The sequence below is a fragment of the Eretmochelys imbricata genome, chromosome 4 (genome assembly GCF_965152235.1).
Source record: "Eretmochelys imbricata isolate rEreImb1 chromosome 4, rEreImb1.hap1, whole genome shotgun sequence".
Lineage (NCBI taxonomy): Eukaryota > Metazoa > Chordata > Testudines > Cheloniidae > Eretmochelys > Eretmochelys imbricata.
The window spans coordinates 16863158-16887978 of NC_135575.1; the positions used below are offsets into that span (position 1 = coordinate 16863158).

Below are 24821 nucleotides of genomic sequence, written 5' to 3' on the forward strand. Positions count from 1 at the left end.
ACCTGGTGTGGCATAGCTACTAGTGAGATAAAATATTTGACCTGTGCCCATTCTCTCAGGCTCTTTTTCAGAACTCCAACCTGCTCTATGTCCTGACAAAGCTATAAGCACCCCCTCGCCACACAATCCCACCTTGAAATCTCTTTGGCACAGCTCCAACTCAAATGCCTCCCTCAGACAGCTTTGACCACCTCAAATTCCCCCAATCGTCCTGCACAATGCTATGATCCCCACACAACTCCCTCTCCCTACCAGCACAGCTCTGGCTCCCAAACAGTGTGCCCCCTCCAGCTCTGGACCCTCCATTTCAGACACCACCACCCCATGCCGTCACACACTTTAACTGTTATTACCTTTCACAAAATCTGAGGACAGACTTTCCAAGTAAAAGTATGTATATGGTTATCATCTACTAATCTTGCTGAGGTCAGAGTTAAGGTTGTGCATTGGAGCATGACTGTGGGGAGCTGGGCATCTGTATTGTGGGTGTGTCTATGCTGAAAATGAATGGGGGAATCTGTGAATGTGTGTGGCTGGTATAATGTCTGCATAGTACAGCATGTGAATTGTGGTTGGTCTGGTTGCCTTAATGGGTGACTTCCTTGAGTTCTGGAGACTGTGATGAAAGGAAATATACTTGTACAACCTCACCTTGTAGTTATGAGTTTCTGAGCAGGCTATTATTGGCAGTGATAGGGCTCAGACGCTTTCTGCCAATATCACATACTGTATGTCCCTGGCATCTTGATCTCCTTTCATGCACAGTATTTAAGGAATGCATTTGCTAATGTCCTCTTTCTGATAGGTTAAGATACAAGATTTTACAGAATGCCCATAACAAAACAAATTAAAACATATTTCACTACGGTTTGATAATAAACAGTTAATAGGATTTGCCAGATCAGTTTATTTAAATTATGGAACATTGCACTATCTAGCTTCCCTGTATAATACCTGGGGAAGAAGGAAGGCTCTTGGTGAAGTTTATATTCTGTGACCTACTAGGGTTTTTATTCTGGGCCCCACCGAAGGTCAGGCTGTGCTAAGTATTTTTGCACAAGGCCCTGGGAGTTATGCCTCTAGATTACACCGTCTTCACTGTATACTAGAAATCCAAATCATGAATTATCGCCCTGAGGCAGTCTGACCATCAGTGTACTCTATCTGGGAATCTCTTACTTGACTTTACTAGTAGCCATATTTGGATTGAGCAGGCAGCTCTTCTATTTTTAACATCAGCCTGATTTAGCAGATATCTGATCTGAGGCTCCCTACCTGCGAGGCCGGCGAGCTCAGTGCGACTGGCTTTCAGCTCATTCATTAGTTGGTCTCTTTCCAGTTTCATATCCTTTACTGCACAGAGTCTCTCAGTGCAGGTATTTATCAGTTTAACTTTTTCCAGCTCCAGCTCACTCAATCTGGCCTCCATTTCACGGATTCTGTCTTCTTTCTTGTCCATCACAATCTATTTATGTAAATAAATAAATTATAATAAATCTATTAATTAACAATTAAGACATATACACAACAGGATTATTTGAAATCTGATTTTTGTCATGAAATAACTTGATGCAAAGATGAAAACTAGAATGGAAAAGACACATTCTTAAAAATGGGGGGATAAATGCATAAACAGATTATTTCAGCATATATATCTATCTCTCCTAACCCAAGTGATTACTGTTTTTAACAAAAGGTGCTTTGGTCTTAAGCACTATCAGAGTTCAGCTAGTGGCTAAATCAGTTTATAAGATCTCTAACTCACAGATGTTTTGTGTTTTGATTCCTATAGTTACTCACAAGATTTTTAAAAAGACTGATTTGCACCTGTTCACCTGTGAATGAACTGGGATTTGAAATGATTTCTTACCAAGTTGATGGAAACTAGGTTGAGCCTTTGGGAAGGTGCTCAGTATACCATCTACATGAGGTGACCATGAGAAGATCCAGGGTAAAATGGTACTTGAAACCAGAAAAGTCACATGCTCCAAAGGTTGTAGGGGCCATAGCTCAGCTGTGGCACCCCATACACATCACACAACAGCAAAAGTACAAGGAGGCAAGGATGGCTTCATACTAAACCAGCACTGAGAGAAGACGGAGCTGATGAAGAGGTAGATCAGAATATTTTAGTAATAAGGTCCTTCGGCTTTGAAGGCTGCTGTACATGAGGTTGGAGACTTCCGTATATGAGTCTCTGAAGTGAGAGCCCTGCTAAGTTTAGGGTCAGATACAGCACTTACAAAGTCTCTAGTGGATTCAGCCCAAGAAACTTAGAACCATGCTTGTAATAGAACCAGGGAGTCAGCTCTGGATCTGATGATGCACTGCAAATCTCCTTAGCCTGCACACAAAACTCTGGGTGCTGAACTGACATCAGACCAGAACCAATGGAGATCAATGGAGAGGGCTCAAATGTTCCTCCAGTGCTGAACTGATCAAATTATTTCTATATGAACCAACAAATCTGAACCCCTTGGAATTGAGTAAGCTCTAAGAACCAACCTTTCCTTTTCTAAGGAGTCTTGTCAGCACGTGGATATGGCTAGCTTAGAATGCTTCTTCTTTAAAGAAGATGTCTGGTCTAAAGGGTATGCTCTAGATGAGGAACGTTTAATCAGTCTCAATGAAGAGTGCCACAAAGGTTGAGAGTGCTTCTCCTTCTGTAACTGAACACTCATAATTACCACTACTCAGTAACAATACGATTCTTTCTGTTTTGTTGAAGGTGTGGTCTGACACCTTCAGATCTGACATCTCCAAGGCCTTCAAGATTGAGTGCTGAGTGGACAAAATTTCTTCCTAAACGTTTGTCTACTTCTCCCACTCGCCTCTTGCCTGAGGTGGTGGGGGTGGTAAAGCCTGTATGGTAAGGGGTGCCTCACAGGTTGGTCTGTCATGCACTTCTCGTTGTCATCAACCTTTGAAGCCTAAACACTTCTCTGAATCTGCCTATGAAAGAACAAACTAGTTCTGGATCTAACACTACTGTTGTTATAGTAACAATTAACATCAGTTATAATGGCTAATTCTTATACTAACATCCACTGTTATTCTAAAACTAATTCACTGTGTAATCGAGAGCAATGAAGCAATGGTTCTATGACTTCTATCACCATTAGAAAAGAAGCTGAAAATGGTAGGCTGGCTTTTTATAACCACAATTCAAAATGTTTAGATCTGCAGATCAATGCATTCACACCACCACCTGCTGCTCAACTGCCTTAGAGTGGGACACACAATGGCTGGAGCACTATTCTGACAGTGGGGATCCACAGTGGTAATTTTGTGATGAAGAACACTCTTTTGCCACCTCCTTCTAGTCCTTGTTTGTTCTTTGGTAAAATGATGGAGCAGATGAATTGGCCTATAGATTATAAAAATAAGAGGCTAAGCTATTCACACAGACACACATTTGGTTGTGCATAATTGGGTAATTGCACACATTGTTAAATTTGCATTTGTTCAGGCAATTATCCCTTTGGTATATGCAAAAGTATGCTTTTACGTGTGCAACTCAGGTGCACGTTTTTGAATAATTAGTCCAGTTTAGTTACTACTCTGATTCATGGCCACAGAGTGAAATTCTGGCCCCGCTGAACTCAATGGCAAAACTCCCATTGACTTCAGTGGGGCCAGGATTTCACCCATAATGTGTTAACTTCAGACCTAGAAATATTTATTTTTTCATACAAACTGATCAAAATAATAATGATAACATAATGATAATCTTCCCAGCCATGATAGGTCTTCTAAATGTTTATAGATTCCTAGGCCCGTTTTCTGACCTGCTTGAAAACACACAGTGAACATATCGACATATGGATTTTAAAATAGAACGAACATACTGTCTTGCAGAGACGTAAACACGGTGAAATGTACAGACCTTAAGTTCTTGTACTTCCAGTTTCCTGTCACTGATTTCTTTCACAAGCTGAGATTTCTCCACCTCCATTGCACCAGCAGTTCGGCCATGCTGGCCCACAATCTGGGTCATGGTATCAATTTGCTTTTGAAAGATCTCAATAACTCTTTCCTTTTCCATCACCTGCAGTTTCAGTGTCTCACGCTCCGACTGCACATTTTGTAAGTAGTCCCCTTCATTCTTTAAGTGCTGGAGTTCCTGCAACTTACTATCTACCCGTGACCGGAGCTTCTTGATTTCCTCATTGGTAATTTCAATGGCTCTCTCCTTCTCTTGCAGGCAGGCTGTCAAGTCAGACACAGTTCTCTCAGAAGCCTCCAGATTTATCTTCTTGGCTGTCAGATCTTCAACTACTTTACGGAGCATCTCTTTGGTTGATTCTAGCTGGGCAGTCAAGGAGGAGACTCTTTCAATGCTTTCATTCTTTTCCTTAATTGCAGCCATCTGAATGGTAACAATAAAATGGTCAGTTTTGACAACCGTATTTTCTATCTACCTATCTATGGATTTTCTATAGCATCCATCATAATAGTATCTAAGAGCTTCATTGGTAAATTAGGTTTGCATGACAAGGACCCTAGTGGATTTCATGATTCTTCTGCTTTTCTTCCTTCCTTGATAAAGGAAACACAGGGTGAAATATAGAAAAAAAATAAGTAGGACTGATGTGAAAAATAGAATAAACATATTAACTGTCTCTAAACTATTTAGAGGAGACAGGTTTAAATCACTCAATATATTAAAGCCTGGCCAATTGAACTTTACAGCAAACATATCCTGGAAAAAGTATGTGTGCGTCAATAGTACATAGATTTATTGCTGTAGTCAGCAAAGTGCATAGACTGTAATGGGACAACCTCCAACAGGAAGCATCGTCACCCAAGTGCCGATAATAGTGCAGTACAGATGCAGAAGACAAGAATGGACCCAGAAATATCAGGAATTGAAGGTAGAATTTCATGGAGTGGGTGGTTGCAGGAAGTAGTTGTCGTGAAAGCCTGGCTGGTTGGTGGCAAATAAAGGAATCAAGTTATAGACAAATTAATTTGACGTAAAGTGGAGAGCAGCAGCTGACAGGATTAGCACTGGATTACATATTTGGAGTTTGAAGATTTTTTAAGAGGATGCAGCAGCTTGAAGGAAGGAGTTGACTCTAGAGCTTGATGTCCAGGAGCCTACTCCATTGAAAGCAACAGAACAGTCCTTTTGGACGCAGGGCTCAACTCAGCCCAGTAATTAGGCTGTGGACATAAACACCACTATGTCCCAATGAAATACTGTATAGAGTGGATCAATTATGAGGGCCTTTAGTTCACTAGTCCTTCTTGCAGAAGTGATTGCCACCAGAAAGTTCATCTTGAAAGAGAAGTGAAATAGAGAACAGTCCACAAGATCTTCATAGGGTGCTGCTATTGGTCCTGTGCACATTACATTTACTGTACATGCACAAAATGCGATTTCTGGAGGCTTATAACTGATATTTCTAAATGAGAATGTGCTAATAAAATTTGCAGATGACACAAAGCTGGGAGGTACTGCCAATACAGAGAAGGATCAGGATATCATACGGGAAGATCTGGATGACCTTGTAAACTGGAGTAATAGTAATAGGATGAAATTTAATAGTGAAAAGTGCAAGGTTATGTATTTAGGGATTAATAACAAGAATTTCTGTTATAAACTGGGGAAACATCACTTGGAAGTAACAGAGGAGGAGAAGGACCTCGGAGTATTGGTTGATCACAGGTGACTGGAGTTATGAGCCGCCAATGCGATATGGCCGTGAAAAAAGCTAATGTGATCTTGGGATACATCAGGCAAGGTATTTCCAGTAGAGATAAGGAGGTGTTAGTACCGTTATACAAGGCACTGGTGAGACCTCACCTGGAATACTGTGTGCAGTTCTGGTCTCCCATGTTTAAGGATGAATTCAAACTGGAACAGGTACAGAGAAGGGCTACTAGGATGATCCAAGGAGTAGAAAACCTGTCTTATGAAAGGACACTCAAAGAGCTTGGCTTGTTTAGCCTAACCAAAAGAAGGCTGAGGGGAGATATGATTGCTATCTATAAATATATCAGAGGGATAAATACCACGGAGGAGAAGAATTATTTAAGATCAGTACCAATGTAGACACAAGAACAAATGAATCTAAACTGGCCATCAGGAAGTTTAGACTTGAAATTAGATGAAGGTTTCTAACCATCAGAGGAGTGAAGTTCTGGAACAGCCTTCCAAGGGAAGCAGTAGGGGCAAAAGACATATCTAGCTTCAAGACTAAGCTTGATAAGTTTATGGAAGGGATGATATGATGGGATAGCCTAATTTTGGCAATTAATTGATCTTCGACCATTAGTGGTAGATATGCCCAATGGCCTGGGATGGGATGTTAGATGGGGTGGGATCTGAGTTACTACAGAGAATTCTTTCCTGGGTGTCTGGCTGGTGAGTCTTTCCCACATGGTCAGGGTTTAGCTGATCACCATATTTGGGGTTGGGAAGGAATTTTCCTCCGGGGCAGATTGGCAGAGGCCCTGGGGGTTTTTCGCCTTCCTCTGCAGCGTGGGGCATGGGTCACTTGCTGGAGGATTCTCTGCACCTTGAAGTCTTTAAACCACGATTTGAGGACATCAGTAGCTCAGACATAAGTTAGGGGTTTGTTACAGTAGTTGGTGGGTGAGATTCTGTGGCCTGCGTTGTGCAGGAGGTCAGACTAGATGATCATAATGGTCCCTTCTGACCTTAAAGTCTATGATTCTATAACTTGGCCAAAACCAAACCAAGTTTCACCAGACACTCAAAGTCACTTCTCCATCAAGTGTGTTAATGTGCCAAATTTCAAATTCTGGCTGTTTTGGTATAAAGTCACCTTAGGCCAGAGACTACGACTGAAAATTTCTGACTGACAGATGAAAGTTCCAAAAGTTATGAGTGATCAAAACCGGGGCATTAGAATGAAAACCTCTGGCACCTTATGTATAGATGCTGCTCATGTTCCAACTAAGATAACAAAAACAGTGCTATTTTTAGTATATACCTAGTGTATGGGCATGGGAAACCTCTCAGTGGTAATAACACCACTCAGCAGTTCCTTCCTGACCTGACGTTCCATTTGTCCCTGACACTCGGTCTTCATTGTCTTCACTATGTTCTCCATGCGCTGCAATTCCATGTTTTTGTTGTCCAGTTCTCTCCGTAGGTGGTCAATGGTGATGCTGTTGCCAGTGTCCCGATCCCAAAGCCGCTTGTTCTGCTCCTTTTCCAGACTCAGTTCCATCTCTTTTTTATGTAGATCAGCCTACAAGAAATTACAGCAGCCATTTCCCTCTTTAAATCATAAAGCCATCCTGTCTTTTGTTTTCCTTAATTTTAGCAACAATCAGTTATAAAGTTAAATCATTCTTACTATATCTTTACCACTAATAAAAGCCAGAATTTCTGGTGAACAGCTAGTTTGATGCTTCTGAGGCACCATCCTTCAACACAGCAATAGCTTTAAACTAACCCTCTTCTAAGTACTACTGCTATCACTATCTTATTTAACATTTCAAGACTTGAAGCCTTTGATGCCATTTCTTTGCCAACATACCCTAGCCAAAAAAATCAGCAAAATGAAAAACGCAGCATTGTATCAAAATTAAAAGTGAACCAAATACAAATACTACAGTGCATGCCAAGGAAGGAAATCATCCGCCTTTAACAATAATGAAACCTGTAATTTCATGGCTTGATTTACTCTGTTTGCAGACAGCAATTTGTTGTACATTGTTTCAATCATTTTTAGCTCAGAAACAAATGCAAAGTTTCAAAAACTGATGCCACAATCCAGAATGGTTAGGCAATTTGGAACATGTTAGTTTAAAAAAAGGGGGTAGCAGAATTCTCAGTAGAACACGAAGAGGCTGAAATTTGGGAAGTGGAGGCAGCATGTAGAATATTGAGTAAAGCCAAAGAAAAGGGGAACGAAACGAGAGGCTCCGAGAATGAAAGAATGAACATACACAGTAAAGGCATTGAAACAAATTTAACTTTTCCCCCAATGCCTTGGAGAATATTAGAAACTGAGACTACCTTATTCATCTATTACAGTTTCATTTAATCAGTGACCATAAAAGTAAGATGCTTTACGCTTAATTGTATAGTGACTGTCCTGACTCTAGCCTTTGCTACAGCTATAAAGAAGAACAGCCATAGTGGGTCAGACCAAAGGTCCATCCAGCCCAGTATCCTGTCTTCTGACAGTGGCCAATGCCAGGTGCCCCAGAGGGAATGAACAGAACAGGTAATCATCAAGGGATCCATCCCCCATCACCCATTCCCAGCTTCTGGGAAACAGAGACTAGGGACACCATCCTTGCCAGTCCTGGCTAATAGCCATTGATGGACCTACACTCCATGAACTTATCTAGTTCTTTTTTGAATGCTGTCATAGTCTTGGCCTTCACAATATCCTCTGGCAAACAGTTCCACAGACTGACTGTGCATTGTGTGAAAAAACACCTTCTGTTTGTTTTAAACAGTATACCAGAATGCAATCATGCAAAACTCTTCTTCAGATTTCATGTGTCACCTATTGTACAAGTGACACTAGACAGAGAGTTGGTATACTAATCTCCCAAAACCCAATCATGAAATTACAGAACTCATACACAGAGCAAAAGATGAGTATGATGATGAACTATTACACTTAGCATTGGAAATAGGGTGTATGTATGAAACCAATGATCTGTGATGCACAATTTTGCTACTATCTGTGCAAGCTGTACAGGTACAGTTTTGCTTTTATTTTGTTTTTTTAATTTAAGATGTTTTCAGTCTATTGCTAGGGACTATTTAAAGCAGTTAGAAAAGTCCTGGACCAAAAAAAAAATCTTACAAAGTAGATATGAAAGGAAAAAAGAAGGGAAGATGGGATACTAACCTAACTTAGCTATGAAGTCAGAGTTAAGGATGGGAACGGGCCATAGAGGATGGATCACTCAATGATTACCTGTTCTGTTCATTCCTTCTGAAGCACCTGGCATTGGCCACTGTCAGAAGACAGGATACTGGACTAGCTGGACCTTTGGTCTGACCCAGTATGCCAGCTCTTCTTATGTTAGGGAGCCTTAACTGTGATTTTCAGTTTCAGACGTTTGCATTTCTTTTCATGTTAACCTTAGCTCTGAATTTCCTGGGTTTCTAACGGAAATGAACCTGTGATGAGGTATGTGCCCCACAAGTAATGAAAGAATTAACTGGAGTGGAGAGCTCAATTAAGGCACCTGGTTGCACCTGAAGGGTGGGCCAGGCCCAATTAAAGATGAATCCCAGCTGGGATGAGGTTAGTATGAAGAGAGGAAGCCCAGTCTAGAGGATGGTTGTGGGGAGAAAGTTTGGCAATGCCTCTCTTAGTAGTAGTAAGGGGAGAGACTGGCAGTGTCAAGGAGAAAGCTCCCTGGGATCCTCTCCTGAATAGAGGAGGCTAGTAAGAGTCTAGGAGAGACATGGAGCAAGTACTGAGGTGGAGTAAGCTGATTAAAAAGGCAGAATTGGAACTTCCAGAAAGAGCAAGCATCCTGGTAGATGGTCAATTGAGGAACAGAGCAGGGAAAACCTGAGAGATTAAATGAGAACCTGAGGAGGGCAGAAGTTTGTACTTCTAGTTTGGGATTTTGTTGGGGGACCGAGGGAGGAGCCCTGGCCACTAAAAGAAGGGTGAAACTAGAGAATTTGTGGAAAGAAGGCCTGGAAAAAGGCCATGGAAGGAGGATGTCCAGAGAGACAGCAGCAAGGAGTCTAATGGAGCAGAGCTGCTGGCTATAGGGGCCCAGTGTAAAGGAGGGGTCTGGGTTCCCCTGTCCTTCACTGTGGAAGATTGTGTGAAACCTCTAGGAAGGGGTTATGGCTGAATGAAGGCTGTAGGGACCAGAGTTGAGGGCCAAAGTAAGGACTAGAACTATTATTTGTAAGATTTCTTGCTACCCTAGAAGGGGTGGGACTAAATATGACCTGACCAGGGGGCTAAGGTCATAAGAACAGGCAGACCTCTTCCAGGCAGCAGTTGGTGTTAGCAGGCTCTCCTTCATGCCTAGCTACAAGGGGTATACCTGCATTGAGTGTGCTCTTTGCGGACCTTTTTGAGGATTTCTGGGGCAGCAAGATTAAATTTATAATAAGTCTCAATCTTAATTATAAAGAGGCTGCCAGCTTTTCATAATAGGCAAGGTGCCAACACAACAGGAACAATAAAAACAAAAGCTCTTAGAAGGTAAGATTAAATTAATGTATTCAATTGATTATGAGACAAACTGATTACTAAAATGGAACTCCCCTATAAATTGTTCTTTAATAGGTTTAAATTATCCTATTAAAATCTCAAATTCCTACCAGCAGCTGCTGAAGCTGATCATCCAGATTTCCAGATTCTTGACTGTATTGATCCCGTTCAGTTTGAGCCTCTGCCATCTCAGAATGAGCCAGGTGCAATTGCTTTTCCAGATCTTCTATCTAAAGTATGCATGCAAATAAAAAGACTGCAACAGCTGGGGATAATTATCTTATGGGGCAGTTCCACTCTGAAAAGTACCTATGTACAAAAGGTGCTGCTGTACTCTGAAGATCTGCTCCCTATGTGTATTCAGAAAGATCTACTTGCTTTAGTGATTTAAAATGAGTTTTTACTATAACTTTTCTTGTTAGCCCTGGAGAGACAACACACCTAGGGGAGAATGAGCTGGCTTCTATTCCCATTCAGACCTCATCAAGAGAATTGTTAACTACAGTCTAAATGCAGAATCTTTATGTTGGTGATGTCTGAGCTAGGAAAAAACCCAGTTTGATTTGCAGATTCCAAGTCGAGATTGCAGGGTTGGCAATTTGATAAATCAACATTTTACTTGAAAATTGAGCACATAAACATAGTACCACCCACAATGCTATTACAACACTTTTCAAAGAACTACACTTAAATTTTAAAATCTTTCTTGGCCCTACTAAGATCTTGAAATTACCTTTTTGCAGTCTTTAAAAAACAGCCAACCAACCTTTACTGGTTCTGTCCTATGCCAATGAAACTGATCTCTCTATAATGCAATTATAATTACAGGGGAATAGCACATGTTCTGATTATTAATACCAGTTTATTCAGGAGTGACCCTAAAACTCCTGCCTTTTAGACTAGGGGAGAGTGGGAACATCACGCCAATGATGCTGTTATCCAACAGGAGAGTACAGGACAGATCCATAAGGATATCCTCGACAAGTCTTATCCCAAAGCCTGGTAGAGGCAAGATTTGCCCTCCCTGTCATTGAGCTGCAATTCTGATTCTAAGGCCTACAGTGCTCTTGGCATAGAGAGAAGGTGAGGGTTGGCTGTGGGGCCCCTGGTAACTGCTGTGCTTGCTAGAAGTACAACACTAAAGGACCATTCCCAGGGCCTTATCTGTCTGCAGTTGCCCACAGGGCCATTCCTAAAGCCCCCTGTGGTGGGGCTCCATGGGAAAGGACATATTACTTATTGCACATAATATCTGTGGGGGGGAAGGAAATGATGGTCCACACACTCTCACCCACTCCCTACCTCCTGTGAGAACCCAATCCAGGGGAGAGCCCTCTGTAGGCTCCAGAGGTGTGGGAAGGTACTACCAATGGGGCTAGCCACCTTGCTTCCATGTGGAACAGATCTGTTAATGGAGAAAGCCCTTCGTGCATAGATCTCCCGAGGAAAATCTGAGCCAGGATTTGGCAGAGTATGGAGAGTCCCTTGCCAAACACAGCTTGGGAACGATGTCCAGATGGAGTAGTACAAAAATAATAGCTTACCCTATACTACCCACTTTCCTCTAAAAATGCTTGTGTCTGGTCATATTCACTTTGTTCTTAAAGATGAAGTGAAATCCTTCAGACAAGCCATGGCCTGAGTGTAAGGTTTTGCGTGTCTGTAGCAATAGCTGATGAAGTCAATAATACCTACAACACAGCAGGGAGCTTCATTCCTTCATCATAAATACATTATCAAATCTATGTGCAAACAAATGGGTTAGCTCCATCTGGAGGTGGTAAACTTTCTCTAATGCAGCAGTCTCCAAACTCTTGAGGGTCATGCCCCCACTAATTCCTGTCCACACATCCCTCCGGAATGAGGCTGTATCTCAGGGGAGAGGGACGCAGACAGGGGTAAAGGGGCCAAGGCTGGGGCTGCGGTTGGAGGTGGGCCTGGGGCTGGGAGCAGGGCTGATGCCAGGGGCCAAAGCTGGGGGCAGAGCCACAGCTGGGCTGCAGTGGGGGCCAGCAGCCAGGTGTGGCTCCGTTCCCAGCCTTGCCCCCAGCCTTGGCCCAGGGCTGGGAATGGAGCCAAGACCAGCAGCCAAGGCTAGGGGCTGGTACAGGGCCAGGACTTGATCCACGCCAGAACTGGTGACAGGGCCAGGTGCAGGGCTGGGAGTCGGAGACATGGCTGGCAGCGGGACCAGAGCAGAGCTGGGGGCAGGGAGGGACAGGGTGGTGCTCCCTCTCCACTCCCAAGGGGCTGGCCTAGTCCCCGCTTCTAGGGTTGCCAATTTTGATTGCATGTATTCCTGGAGATTTCATCACATGACATAAGCTTTAATTTCTGGAGACTCCAGGCCAATCCTGAAGGGTTGGCAACCCTACTTGTTGTGCCCTGCCAGACATTCCTCTGCATCCCCCTAGGGCGTGGCTCCACACTTTGGGTACCTCTCCTCTAATGTGACACACTTAGAGACAGTGTAGGAGACCTATAGAAAAGATTGTTAAACAAGGTTGGGGACTAGCTCACAATCAGATGATAAAAAGGCTAAAATTTTCAAATGTGGGTGGGTGCTTATCCTTAGATACTTAAATTAATATTCTGGAACTGAAATAAGTGGCCTGATTTTTCACAAGTCCTAAAAGTACTCCGTACTTGCATTTCATAGTAACTTAATTGGGGAATCAGCCACTTTTCAGAACTCAAGTTTGAAAATTTCAGCTACTTTTCAGTTTACTAAGGTATTTTCCTATCAGAGAGGCTCGAGAGCAGTGTTTGAATATATATAGTTGTAACAGCTTTATTTTGATACCATACGTAATACACCCCTTCTCATCCACAGGAATAATTCTACAGCCAAGCCTGAGATCAGATGCTCTCCAATTTTCAACTTGTCTCTCACTGAAAACTCTGTGTTACTTATACAGTATATGTGGAAGTCAACATGGATACATATGGACTAAAGAGCAGTCCATTTTGTAGGTATCTGAAAGTGATATTTGCTGCAGCTAGTAACATTCGGAGAAGTATTGCACATAAAATTCTGGGTTTCTATTTTTCTATTTTTGTTAATAATTCCAAAAGGGAAAAATGCCCAAAGATTGTGTTCTGCAATCATAGATACAGGTGTGGCATCTTCCAGACAAACATCTGTCAGGGATGGTCTAGAGCTGAGGTTGTGTTGGTCCCAGGCTATTAGAGAGACAAGGTGGATGAGGTAATATCTCTTATTGGACCAAATTCTATTGGTCTGGGAGACAAGCTTTGGAGCTTACACAGAGCTCTTTTTCAGGTCTGGAAAATGTACTCAGTGTCACAGCTAAATGCAAGGTGGAACAGATTGTTTAGCATAAGTCGGTAACACATATTTCAAGGGACCATTCAAGTGGAAATGGCCCATAAACACCTCCCCAGTCGTGGGTGGGTGGGAAATATGATTGCACACCCCTAGTTGTCGCCTACTACCCAACACTGGAACTCATATTGGGTATCATAAAACAATTACAACCTATATTTGATGGGGACCACATCCTGAAATAAATCTTTCCTAAACCCTTTTTTTCTGGCCTTCAAACAACTTCTCAACTTCTCTAAGCTCATCATCAGAAGCAAACTCCCCACAGACCAGGACTCGCTAACTCAAAGTGGCACCGGACCCTGCCAGAACAACAGAGGCAAAACTGTATACATACCTCCACAGCTACAATGATCAACACCCTCCCACCCCAACACACACACTTTTCAAGATCCATGGGTCCTACCTATGCCTGTCACAACATATGGTGTACCTCATCCAGTGTACTAAATGGCCTGATCACAGCTATGTGGGTGAAGCGAGACAATTACTGTGCTCTTGAATGAACTCATGCAGAAAAATTATAAAAGACAAAAACACCATCCATTTCACCTACGGGTGAACACTTTTCACAAAGCGATCACTCCATATCTGATCTCTCAGTTCTCATCCTCAAAGGAAACCTGTACAATATCTTCAAAAGATGAGTCTGGGAGCTTAAATTTGTATCTTTGCTGGATGCTAAAAACCAAGGACTGAATAGTGACACTGGATTTATGGCTTATATACAATCTATAACTCATTAAATCCCACCCCCAGCTTTTTTCCCCTCCTTTTCCCCCATATGACTGGAAAGGTGTTAACGGCCACTTCACCTTGAGTGGTCCTTGAAATCTGTTAACCACTTACACTAAACAATCTGTTCTACCTTGTATTTAGCTGTGACCCTCTGAGTACATTTCCCCGACCTCAAGAAGAGTTCTGGATAAGCTTGAAAGCTTGTCTCTCTCAACAGCAGAAATTGGTCCAATAAAAGATATTACCTCACCCACATTGTCTCTCTCAGATGGTGTAGGTTTACTTGGTCCTGCCTCAGTGCAGGGGGCTGGACTTGATGACCTCTCGAGGTCCCTTCCAGCCCGACATTACTATGATTCTAGTTTAGTGTGCTGCTCTGTTTATCCCAAACAGAATTTGTTAAAATCATCTACATTAAAAAGTACATGGCAAACTGCATTGCTGTTACAGCTGGAACATAACAGAGATTAATTTACAAGCCCAACAAAAAATGTGTTTGGTTTGAGATCTGCTGTCCTTGTTTGGAAACAGTAGAATGAATTTTGATGCACGTGAAACAGAGCAGTAAGTGGAGCCAGACAGAAGGCAGGTTGGCCTGCTTCCAAATGCCGAACATATCTGTTCCACGCTACCTCAAACTTGACCTACCACATCCCTGCTATTCCCTTTCTGGGCCTTTCTTGAACAGAAAATAACAACCATGTCAAATCATACAGCATCTCTACAATGGGAGCAACTTTCCACTAATAAGTAGGAAAAGGCTGCCAAAGTTAACATGATGTGTAGCATAAGCAGGATTTGACTCTAGAAGTCAAATGTTACTGCATAAGTTGTCAGCTCTAATTTTACAGAGAGTGGAGAGCAACAATTTTCAGGTCAGCCTCTGAGGAAAAGGGGGAATTATCCTCGGATAATAATTATGAGATGTCAGAATCACAGCAGAATTATCTATGAAACCAAAAGGCCTAGGTCCAGGGAAGGCAATAAGGAAATGGAAATTCTAAAGAAAGGGCACACAAAATATTGTGGTTAGTGACTCAGAGTTATCTACTGCTGTGCAGGGAAAATCTCTTTGTGGATTTCCTCTGAGTGTTCCCCTGGCCAGTGAGCCATAGTCCCATCACCAGAGACCAGTAGATGCTGGGGGATGCAGAAAAGACAAGGATCATCTCCACAGAGGCCCACTACTTACTCTGGGATTCTGGACTCCCATAGCTCCCTGACAATGGAGCTCCAATGGAGCGGTGTTATCAGGACTTCCCCGGGCCAATTAATACCTCTCCAGTCATGAGGGGGAGGGAAATGATTACACAGCTCTAATTGTCAGCTACCACCTCACACCTGAACCCATATGGGGTATCATCAAACAGTTACAACCCATATTTGATGGGGACCACATCCTGAAAGAAATCTGTCATTCTGTGGCCTTCACTTGTGCAACGCCTCAAGTATTTTTGATGAGAGAGCGCGAGATATTTATATTGAAATAGGCATTCTTTAGGGGAACAGTCTCAAACCAACCTTGTGAACTCAGAGAAAGAATTATACTGTAGAGGCTACTGTCATCACCACACAGAAACGGAACTTTGATGTACGTGTTCCGTTTTCGTAGCTCTCGTGTATTTGGGAATGAGGAAATAATGGTAATACAACCCCTCTCCCAATTACTGCTGAAGTAACTCTTCCATTCCCATTTGGGGAAGGGCACTGACTTCAGTCTTTGTATTTTCTTATAAGAGGGATCCCAGAAAGGGATGTGGAATTGGGGTGGGGAGGTGACATGAAATAAATTCTCTGAAAAGTGAATGGATGCAGTGAACTTCTGGAGTGGAACTGGCTGGAGTGAACTTCTCTCCATTTGTCTAAGGTAATTGATCACCAAAAGGTAGAGGTGTAGGAAAACGATTTGCTGCCCATATTCTGAGTCGGGGATTTTCAGTGTGCTATCAAACTTGCTGCTATGAAGAAGAAAAGCAGCTTAAACCTGCAGGTGCTGACAAATGCTGTCTTTCCATCTGGGTCACTTCAAAATACTTAAATACTAACACTATTTTCCTACACAAGCAATTGCTGTAGTAGCCACGGGGGTTTTATGTGATTCCAAATGGTTCATGATTGGGCAGGTGCCTGAAACCACACACTCTCAGTTGAGGTATGATCCGCCCTATGAAAACCTTTGAGAGAACCCCTGAGAGAAGGCATGTTCATGAAACAGCCAAATGAAATAGTATTGGGACTGTGGAAAGGTAGATGGGAGAGGAGATTGGTAAACAGAATAAAGGATTTGTGAGGAAGCTTGTTGATTGGGTCAAATGAAGCTGCTATAATTGGTGATTCAAGACCAAAGTGCCTCGGCCTGCACTTGTGGTTATGGCTATGGTTCTCTCTCTTTCTCTGGCCAAAGCATTTTGGTCTGAACTGCCAATTACAGCAGCTTTATTTGATCTAATCAAGTTTCCTTTAACTAATGGATAAAAAATTAACATTCCAAATGCCGATTAGGGCTCTTGATCTGTTTATAACAGATTAGTTTCCCCTTTGATTTCCCAAGATAGAAGGTTATTGGAGAACACTTCTGGGTGCTATGGCTCATGCAAGAAGCTCTTTTTATTTGCCTAATTGTGTCTTCTTGACACATTCTCTACCATTTTAGGAGACATAATGCCTTTGATCCACATATTCAACTGCTATTTAAAGTCTATGGTCCTCTGCATTGATATCCAGATGGAATCATTTGCCACTAATTTTGATCTGTGTGCTCCTCTAATTTGTTTGTTAGAGAACAATGTTATTTGTTCTTAAACACAGGGGTGCTGGAACAGTTTTTATAGTGGGGGTGCTGAGAGCCATTGAACCAAACTGCAAACCCTATATATAATGGAAACCACTTCAAGCCAGCTCCTATGCTTAAACGTGGTATATAATACAATAGTTTGGAAAGAACAACAGTGCCGTGGATAAAAGAATAGTGATCTATCTGATCAGCCATTGAATTTCTCTGAAACAACACCTTTTCAAATGAGAGTGTGATTGTCTTTTTCTGAACTATACAGTGCATTTCAGGAGAAAGCCCATGTACCAAGTTCAGCTGGAGCTATTACGAACACTACAGTCCACACACACCTTGTCTTCATACATCCTTTTAGCTTCCCGTAATTCAGAACGCAGCTGAGAAACAGTGGATTCCAGTTGACTGACCTGACGCATGTACATTGAATTCTGGTTTCGTGTTTGTTCCCTAGGAAAAATTTTGAAAGGAAGGGAAAAAAAGGTGTGAGCGCTGCCAAAGCATGATACGTACACAGCTATGCTAAAGATGTGATCCCTAGGCTTCACAGTATTAAGTGTACTTGCAGTCTGAAATGTGACAATATGAAAATGTCTTACCTTCTTACCTAACAGATCTGCTCCTTCTGTATTCAGCCACATTTAGTTAATTTAATGACAAAAATAAGGTGTTACTGCTTTTATTTCGGTTTACAATTCTGGCTCATGTATCATCAACACACGTTAATTAAGTTTTAATTGGGGAGCCAGAGTCTGCCTTTAGTTGCACCAGAGGACTGCACAAGTGGAACTCTGGGCAGAATTCAGCTCACAGAATCTTTATCACGGGTGATTATGTGCAAGTCACCCATGGCCCAATTTGACTTCCAAACCCCAGCTTGAGTTTGCAGGGTTGGCAGATAGAAAACTAATCTTTTAACACGTAAACTGAGCACATCTGACCTAAAGTCATCAAGAGACCATCAACAGGGAACCACCATGCCATCTTCCAGTCACTCAATCATCAGCAATGCCAACATTGGCCATATATGTGGCTTTTCCACAGGATCTTCTATAAGATTCATCACTATTTATTTCTGCCAGTAAACATCACAAGAATTCATCCATTTTTGTTTATGATACAGATGACAAGAAATATATTGTCGGGAATGAATTTTGGACCAGAATCCGACCAACTCTTGATGGTTAAGGCTTCCAGTCATTTCTGCACAGCCCCACTTCTGCTTAATTTATATAAGGCTGGTGCAGAATGCTCCCCGCAGCAATCTTTTCCGCTCTGTGGGTGGGTATAGAGATGGAGCAGGGCCATGGTCCCACTTTTTCCTAGTTCTGCTTCCCAAAGAGGGGAGGAAGAGAAGCAGTCCCTGTGATAGAGTGAGCATTCCCCATCCAGATGTGCAAGTGGGGAATGTTCTTGTTCACTACACTACTTTGCAGTGTTGCAGGAGCTGCTCATAACTCAGGACTCAGAGATTTGCTCAAAGGCACAAAAATAAATTTATGTCAGTCAGGAAAAGAGCCCAGGACTGATTCTCCTCTCACCTGCACCAGAGTAACTCCAATGACTCATTTGACTTACCTTGCTTCTGACTGAGACCTGGTCTACACTAGGGCAAGGGATCGATCTAAATTACGCCGTGTCTTCACTACGGTGAGTAGACTGCTGCCGCTCCCCCGCCAACTCTGCCTGCGCCTCTTGTGGCGGTGGAGTACAGGAGTCGACGGGAGAGCGCTCAGGGATCGATTTATTGCGTCTAGACTAGATGCGATAAATCGTCCCCCGCTGGATTGATCGCTGCCCGCTGATCCGGCAGGTCGTGTAGACATACCCTCAGAGTCGGTTCCCATGTCTCCTGATTCTCAGAGCTTTGCCTTACGCACAAGACTATGTTCCCCTCTATCTACTTTGTACCTTTTTTAGATTTTGCCTCCCATGATTTCTGCAGTGGTTGATTAACTCTGAAGCAAAGTTACTAAGAAATCTTATCATGCTAGCAGAGAGTGTATGCTAGCAGAAGGAGACCTCTCTAGAAGCAAGGTTACTTTTTATGTGTTCTACAGTATAACTGAGAAACATACTGAATGATCTCCATCTGGCTTTGGATACTATTTGCATGGCTGCGTGCGCTATTGGTTTTATCAGTCAGTGCTGCCACCTCCTGTTCATGTTCATTGATTAGTTGCTCAATCCTATTTGAAAAAAAAAGAAGAAGAAGAATGGTTACAATTGTAGACAAGGTATTACCCACTGCATAAACTGTAGAAAAGAATATTTCCCCAGTAGTCACAAGTTTAAAGATTTGGGGGATTTGTCATGAATGTAATCAATTGTATAAAAATTAATTCACAGTTTATTTTGATGACATAACTAGATAATTCAATTAGAAAGTTGGAGAAGTTGCAATTTATTGAACCAAGGAAGGCCAAAGTTCTGAACAAAAAAACCAAACACAAGAAAGAGATGAGGGGAAAAACCAGGAAAATAAAAGATGAAAAATAAAAGACATGTCATCCACACATTGTTATTTACATTAAAGCACTACCATGTACTAGACAAGGTGTACAACAATCTGCACTGGCTACATAAATCGCAAGCTCAGTTGCTTATTTTAATCAGAGAGAGGGGAAGAGCCATGATTTGAAAAAAGCAAAAAGCACTGTAAGGATTTTTTGCAGTGTTACTTAAAATACCTCTGGTCATTTCTTCTATTTTCCATCTTTCTTTAGAAAGCTATTGATTTTATCCTAACCAGCTTTAACGATAGTGCTACTCTCCACACAAGAATGATTTAAACGGTTTTAGTACTAGTCATTAACAAACATGCCTATATTAGGAAAATATTAACATGACATGGTAAAGAACATGAAAGTCAGAGAATCCTCCTACTACAACCCAATGGAAATGGTTTTGCTCAGACGCTTCCAAAATATTGACCTTTCAGCAGAGATCATGTCTGGAAATTGTTAAATGTGTCAGGAAGTTATAAGCATTTAAAAATACAAAGCTAGAATAGAAGCAGATAAACCCTCAATAACAGTGACTGCTACTGCACCCCACACTTATTACAGTACCAGCATCTGGTACAAAAAATAATTCATCCTGGAAAAGTGAGGAAGTGTTGGTACCTGAACTATACTAGTGATTAAATAGGGAAAAGGTACCTATCTTGATGTTGTTGAAGCAGAAGTTCTGTTTTGGCCTGTGATTCTTTTTTCAGTGATTCAAGTTGTTCCTCCAACTGTTGTAAGTAAATTACAGTGTTGTTTATAGTGAGTAATCACTCTCACCCACCAGTAAATGAAAACACAATCTAAATCAATAGTACAGTTTAAGAAACCAAGGTTCATTTCTTGAACAGTTTCCATAATTTACACAAGCAAGGTTAAATTCTGGCTGTAAGCTACAGAGCTGAGTTGGGGACAGTACAGAGACAAATCACCCTAGTGTGAGTTCAGCCAGTGTGCTCCTCCTTAAAGATGTTACAGCATTTGCTTCTCTGTGCCTGGCCTGCTGCCCATGGGGAATATGGTCACAGTTGGACTCCTGCCTGCCCCCTTTCCATGGGCTAGTGTAGAAAGCAGTGCTAGCCCTGCCATCTTTGCAATCCCTGAGCTCAAAGACTCCTGTGTAGCTGGCCACTGAATGGGATGTGTAAAGGGCGTGAGGCTCTTTGCGCCCTCTGTCTGTCTTCACTAGGAAAAAAAGGTGTTCTTACCTTGAGTTAACTGTCTTCACTAGGATTTGACCCGAAGTAAAGGCATTTGTAGTTTTTACACAAGTTAGCAGGTTGAGTTAAAAACTATAGGGGACCTTGGGGTTTACCTTGAGTTGCTAACTAATTATTATTTGTATTGTCGTAGTGTCCAGCAGTCCCAGTCATGGACCAGGGCTCCACTGCGCTAGTGCTGTACAGATAGAATAAAGGAAGTCCCTGCCCCAAAGAGCTTACTTGTGTGAAAGCTACACAATTCCTCGTTGTCTTCACTAGGATTTCACCGCGAGTTAGCAGACAAGTTAAGAACACACCTTTTTTGTCCTAATGAAGACAAGACCATCACTTGCTTGTCCACCAGCACAGTGGCCAAGGCGCAATCTGGCCCTAAGCCAATGACATTGCGTCAACAAAGGAATCTTCGATAGCCAGCACTGATTTCTGCAGGGCTTCATCTCACAAAAGGCTGAGTGCTCTTAATGTCTATCTAAATCAATAGAAGTTGAGGGCCCTTGACACATCACAAGATGTGCTCAGCACTGTACAGATTCAGGCCATTATTGATTAATATTGTTGCCCTTTGGCCAATATTTGGGGCATCGCTGCATTGTTTCCATTAGGAGGCGAAACTGATGATGGAGCCAGGCATTTCTTTGATACCATTAACAAAGAATGTGTACAAAAACCCGTTTCCCTGAACATAGTAGGAACACACAACAGCAGCCAGTTTCCTTGCTCACAAGCATGTTTAGAAGATAACCAAAAGAGACTCAGCTTAGGAGCCAGGGAACTGCTGAAATCACAAGCCCTTGCATCTTTATAGGAAGGCAAATTGATATATTGACCTAAAATATCTTCCCCAGGGCTCCCAAGAGTGCGGAGTGGACAGGGCCAGAGGATCCACCACTACACGAATTGTCCGGAGCTCTCTTGTGCAGGAGGTGGGAGTGGTGTGCCTGGGGATCATGCAGCACCCCGAAGCAGCCTTTGTGAATTGACTCCACAGCTGCTCCGAGGCCGGGAAAGGATTCAGCTACTTGAGCCAGGCACTGCATTGTGAATTTGGCTCTCAGAGTGTTTTTACATAACAAATAGTCATCTGGAAGCTTACACCACTAACTGTCAGGAAAAGTAGTGTTCTCCCCACTCACCGGGAAAATCCTCCCTTTGAAATACGACACATCTGAGTCTAAATCTCGCAGGACTTTACTAAAAGCTGTGCCCAGGTTGCGGATATGGAGACCGCTGATGTTCTCGTGCTCATATACCCTCTTGCCTGTGCTGTCTTCATAGTCCACTAGGACGCCCCGCAGTTCATGGAGCACTTCCTCATGGCCATGTACCATCTTTTTCAGATGCTCAGTTTGGCTATTGGCCTCCCTCAGCATCTCCTCCTGAAGGTGGTTGGCTGTTTCCATTTCATGAACTGTAGCCTGTAGCTGTATTTTGATGTCCTCCTGGCTCTGGGATTCTCTTCGTCTGTATTTCAGAAAGAAAGACATCCAAGAAATATTGAAAGTGATAACGGTGTACAATGTTTGTCTTTATCCTGTCTGATATGGGGAGAGGTTTATAATCACTGTTTCTGCAAATTATGGAATCTGGTATGTTTTCTGAAACTACGGGCCAGACCTTGCACACTGCCATGACTACTGCTGCCCAAGGCTCCTTCCAGGAGAACCCTCCTTGCACTTGGGGACCAGTTCAATCACCTGCTGCAGTCCTTCTCTTTCTCGCAAGCCCACATGGGAGCTGTGTAACATTTACCAGATACATGACAATGGGCTAGTCTCTGATGTAAGCATGCATACCTGATATCCACAAGAGCATCTCTCTCCATTTGCACCTCCTGAAGTTTGGTCTGCAAATCAACGATTGTCTGTCTTAAATTGAACTTCTGTTGTTCATGCAGTTCAGTGTTCTGGACAAACAAAACAGGCAAATTATTGAATATTTGACCAAAAATAAATGTAATTAAGGGTAATATGATAATTCATAATAAGATACATTTTTAAGTGTTCTCAGATACCCAGTTGTTGCTCTGTGCTGTGGTGCAGGTGTATTGGGAGCGCTATTGGAGGGGGCATGGCAAGAGTGCTGCTGTTCTGAGGCATACTGGGAGCTACGGCAGCTGAGAACAGGTAAGAGGCTGCTCTAAATGTGCTGTTGACCAAACTCTCCCCTGGCCAGTCCAGGAATCCAGTATGTAAGAAAGCCATGGCAGCCACACCCAGGAATCTGTCCCAAAGTCTTCAACTCACATCATTTAGCCTCTTCTGCAGATCTCTGACTTGCTGGGAGTACTCTTCCAAGATGCTCTCAATGTGCTCTTTTCCAGGATAACTAGTGTTTCTCTTCTGGGTATCAATGTCCACTTCATATTTAGAGTACAGGACAGTTTTGGGTGGACTACTGCCAGCACTAGCAGAGGTAGAGGTTTCCATCACTGTGCTGCGAATGGAAGATGCTAATACATTCTGATTGCCGAAAAGTGGGCTAGCAGCACCTGAAATTAGAGAATATTATATATTTAAAATAGAATCCTTATGTGAAAATAAAATAATTCTTTATACCTGTGCAAACTAAGAGCCATATAAGTGTTCTGCCCATTCTATTCAAGACAGTGGAGAATCAAGCCCATATACTTTAGAAGTCAGCTTTTTCTAAGGATTGTATAGGCCCCATCCATTCTTGCAATGCATCTTGTCATGTACACCAGGTGTGAGATACTGCAAGATCAGATTCGTAACATTTTAAATCCACTATGCTCTCACTTTGCACTGGTGAAAATGGTGCCACAAGGTGCAGGGCAATGGTAAGTCAGGCCCTTTGGCCTCAGTCCTTAGACTACAGGATGATCACTGCCAAGTAAGGGAATCCTCTGATGGTGTTCAGCTTGTGGTAGCTCCTATGCCACCCACCCTTGTAGCTGGTGAAAGTGGCATGGCCAGGGCATCCTTGCACCCCAGTGATCCCTGGCTGGCTTAACCGCACGTTGGGACCATTGGCAATCTGGGAGCCACCCTAATTTACACTGTGGGGGACCCAGTTTATAGCAATCTAGGAATCAGGAGAGTGCAAAAGCAGATTAAAGCCACCTTTGCACACATGTCCAACCCCTATCCACTATCATAACACATCTGCACCTCTTTGTTAATTCACTAAAATCAGATTAGGAAAGGGATAGATAATAAAAGAGAAAATATCATAATGCCACTATATAAATCCCTAGTATGCCCACACCTTGAATATCACATAGGGCTCTGGTCCCTCATCTCCAAAATGATATATTAGAACTGGAAAAAGTACAGAGAAGGGCAACAAAAATTATTAGGGGTATGGAACAGCTTCCATAGGAGGAGAGATGAAAAAGACTGGGACTGTTCATTTTAGAAAAGAGACAGCTAAGGTGGGGATATGACAGAGGTCTATAAAAATCATGACTGGTGTGGAGAAAGTGAAGAAGGAAGTGTTATTTACCCCTTCGTGTAACACAAGAACCAGAGGTCACCCAATGAAATTAATAGGCAGTAGGTTTAAAACAAATATAAGGAAGTACTTCGTCTTCATATAATGCACAGTCAACCTATAGAACTCATTGCCAAGGGACGTTGTGAAGACCTAAACTATAACTGGGTTCAAAAAAGAATTAGATACGTTCACAGAGGATAGGTCCATCAATGGCTATTAGCCAAGATGGGCAGGGATATAACCCCATGCTCTGGGCGTCCATAAACCGCTGACTGCCAGAAGCTACAATTGGATTACAGGGGATGGACCAGTCGATAATTGCCCTGTTCTGTTCTTTACCTGTTAAACATCTGGCACTGGTCACTGTTGAAAGACAGAATACTGGGCTAAATGGAGCATTGGTCTGACCCAATATATCCATTCTTTTGTTCTTATGTAGATATTTTTATATTATTCAGAATTCAAGACACCAATTTTAAAACAACAGTTTTGAAACACCAGTTTTGCTAAAAGGTGCTTCAACCTTAAGTGTAAAATTTCAACCCTTATGCACCCTTTTTTTCACAAAAAGAAAAGGAGTAC

At 42.4% G+C, this 24821-nt stretch overlaps 1 protein-coding gene across 1 annotated transcript in view; it reads right to left on the bottom strand.

The window, feature by feature from the left end:
- CCDC158 (coiled-coil domain containing 158) overlaps positions 1-24821 on the bottom strand; it is a 58709-nt gene that overhangs the window by 31175 nt on the left and 2713 nt on the right. Inside the window, exons 3-12 of the mRNA XM_077814351.1 lie at positions 23030-23274; positions 22580-22689; positions 21920-22247; positions 20218-20294; positions 19135-19245; positions 17392-17506; positions 10295-10414; positions 7026-7223; positions 3887-4369; positions 1276-1465 (exon numbers count right to left, since the gene is read on the bottom strand). Of these exons, the coding sequence (XP_077670477.1) occupies positions 1276-1465; positions 3887-4369; positions 7026-7223; positions 10295-10414; positions 17392-17506; positions 19135-19245; positions 20218-20294; positions 21920-22247; positions 22580-22689; positions 23030-23274 (1977 nt within the window). The remainder of the gene's footprint in view (positions 1-1275; positions 1466-3886; positions 4370-7025; positions 7224-10294; positions 10415-17391; positions 17507-19134; positions 19246-20217; positions 20295-21919; positions 22248-22579; positions 22690-23029; positions 23275-24821) is intronic.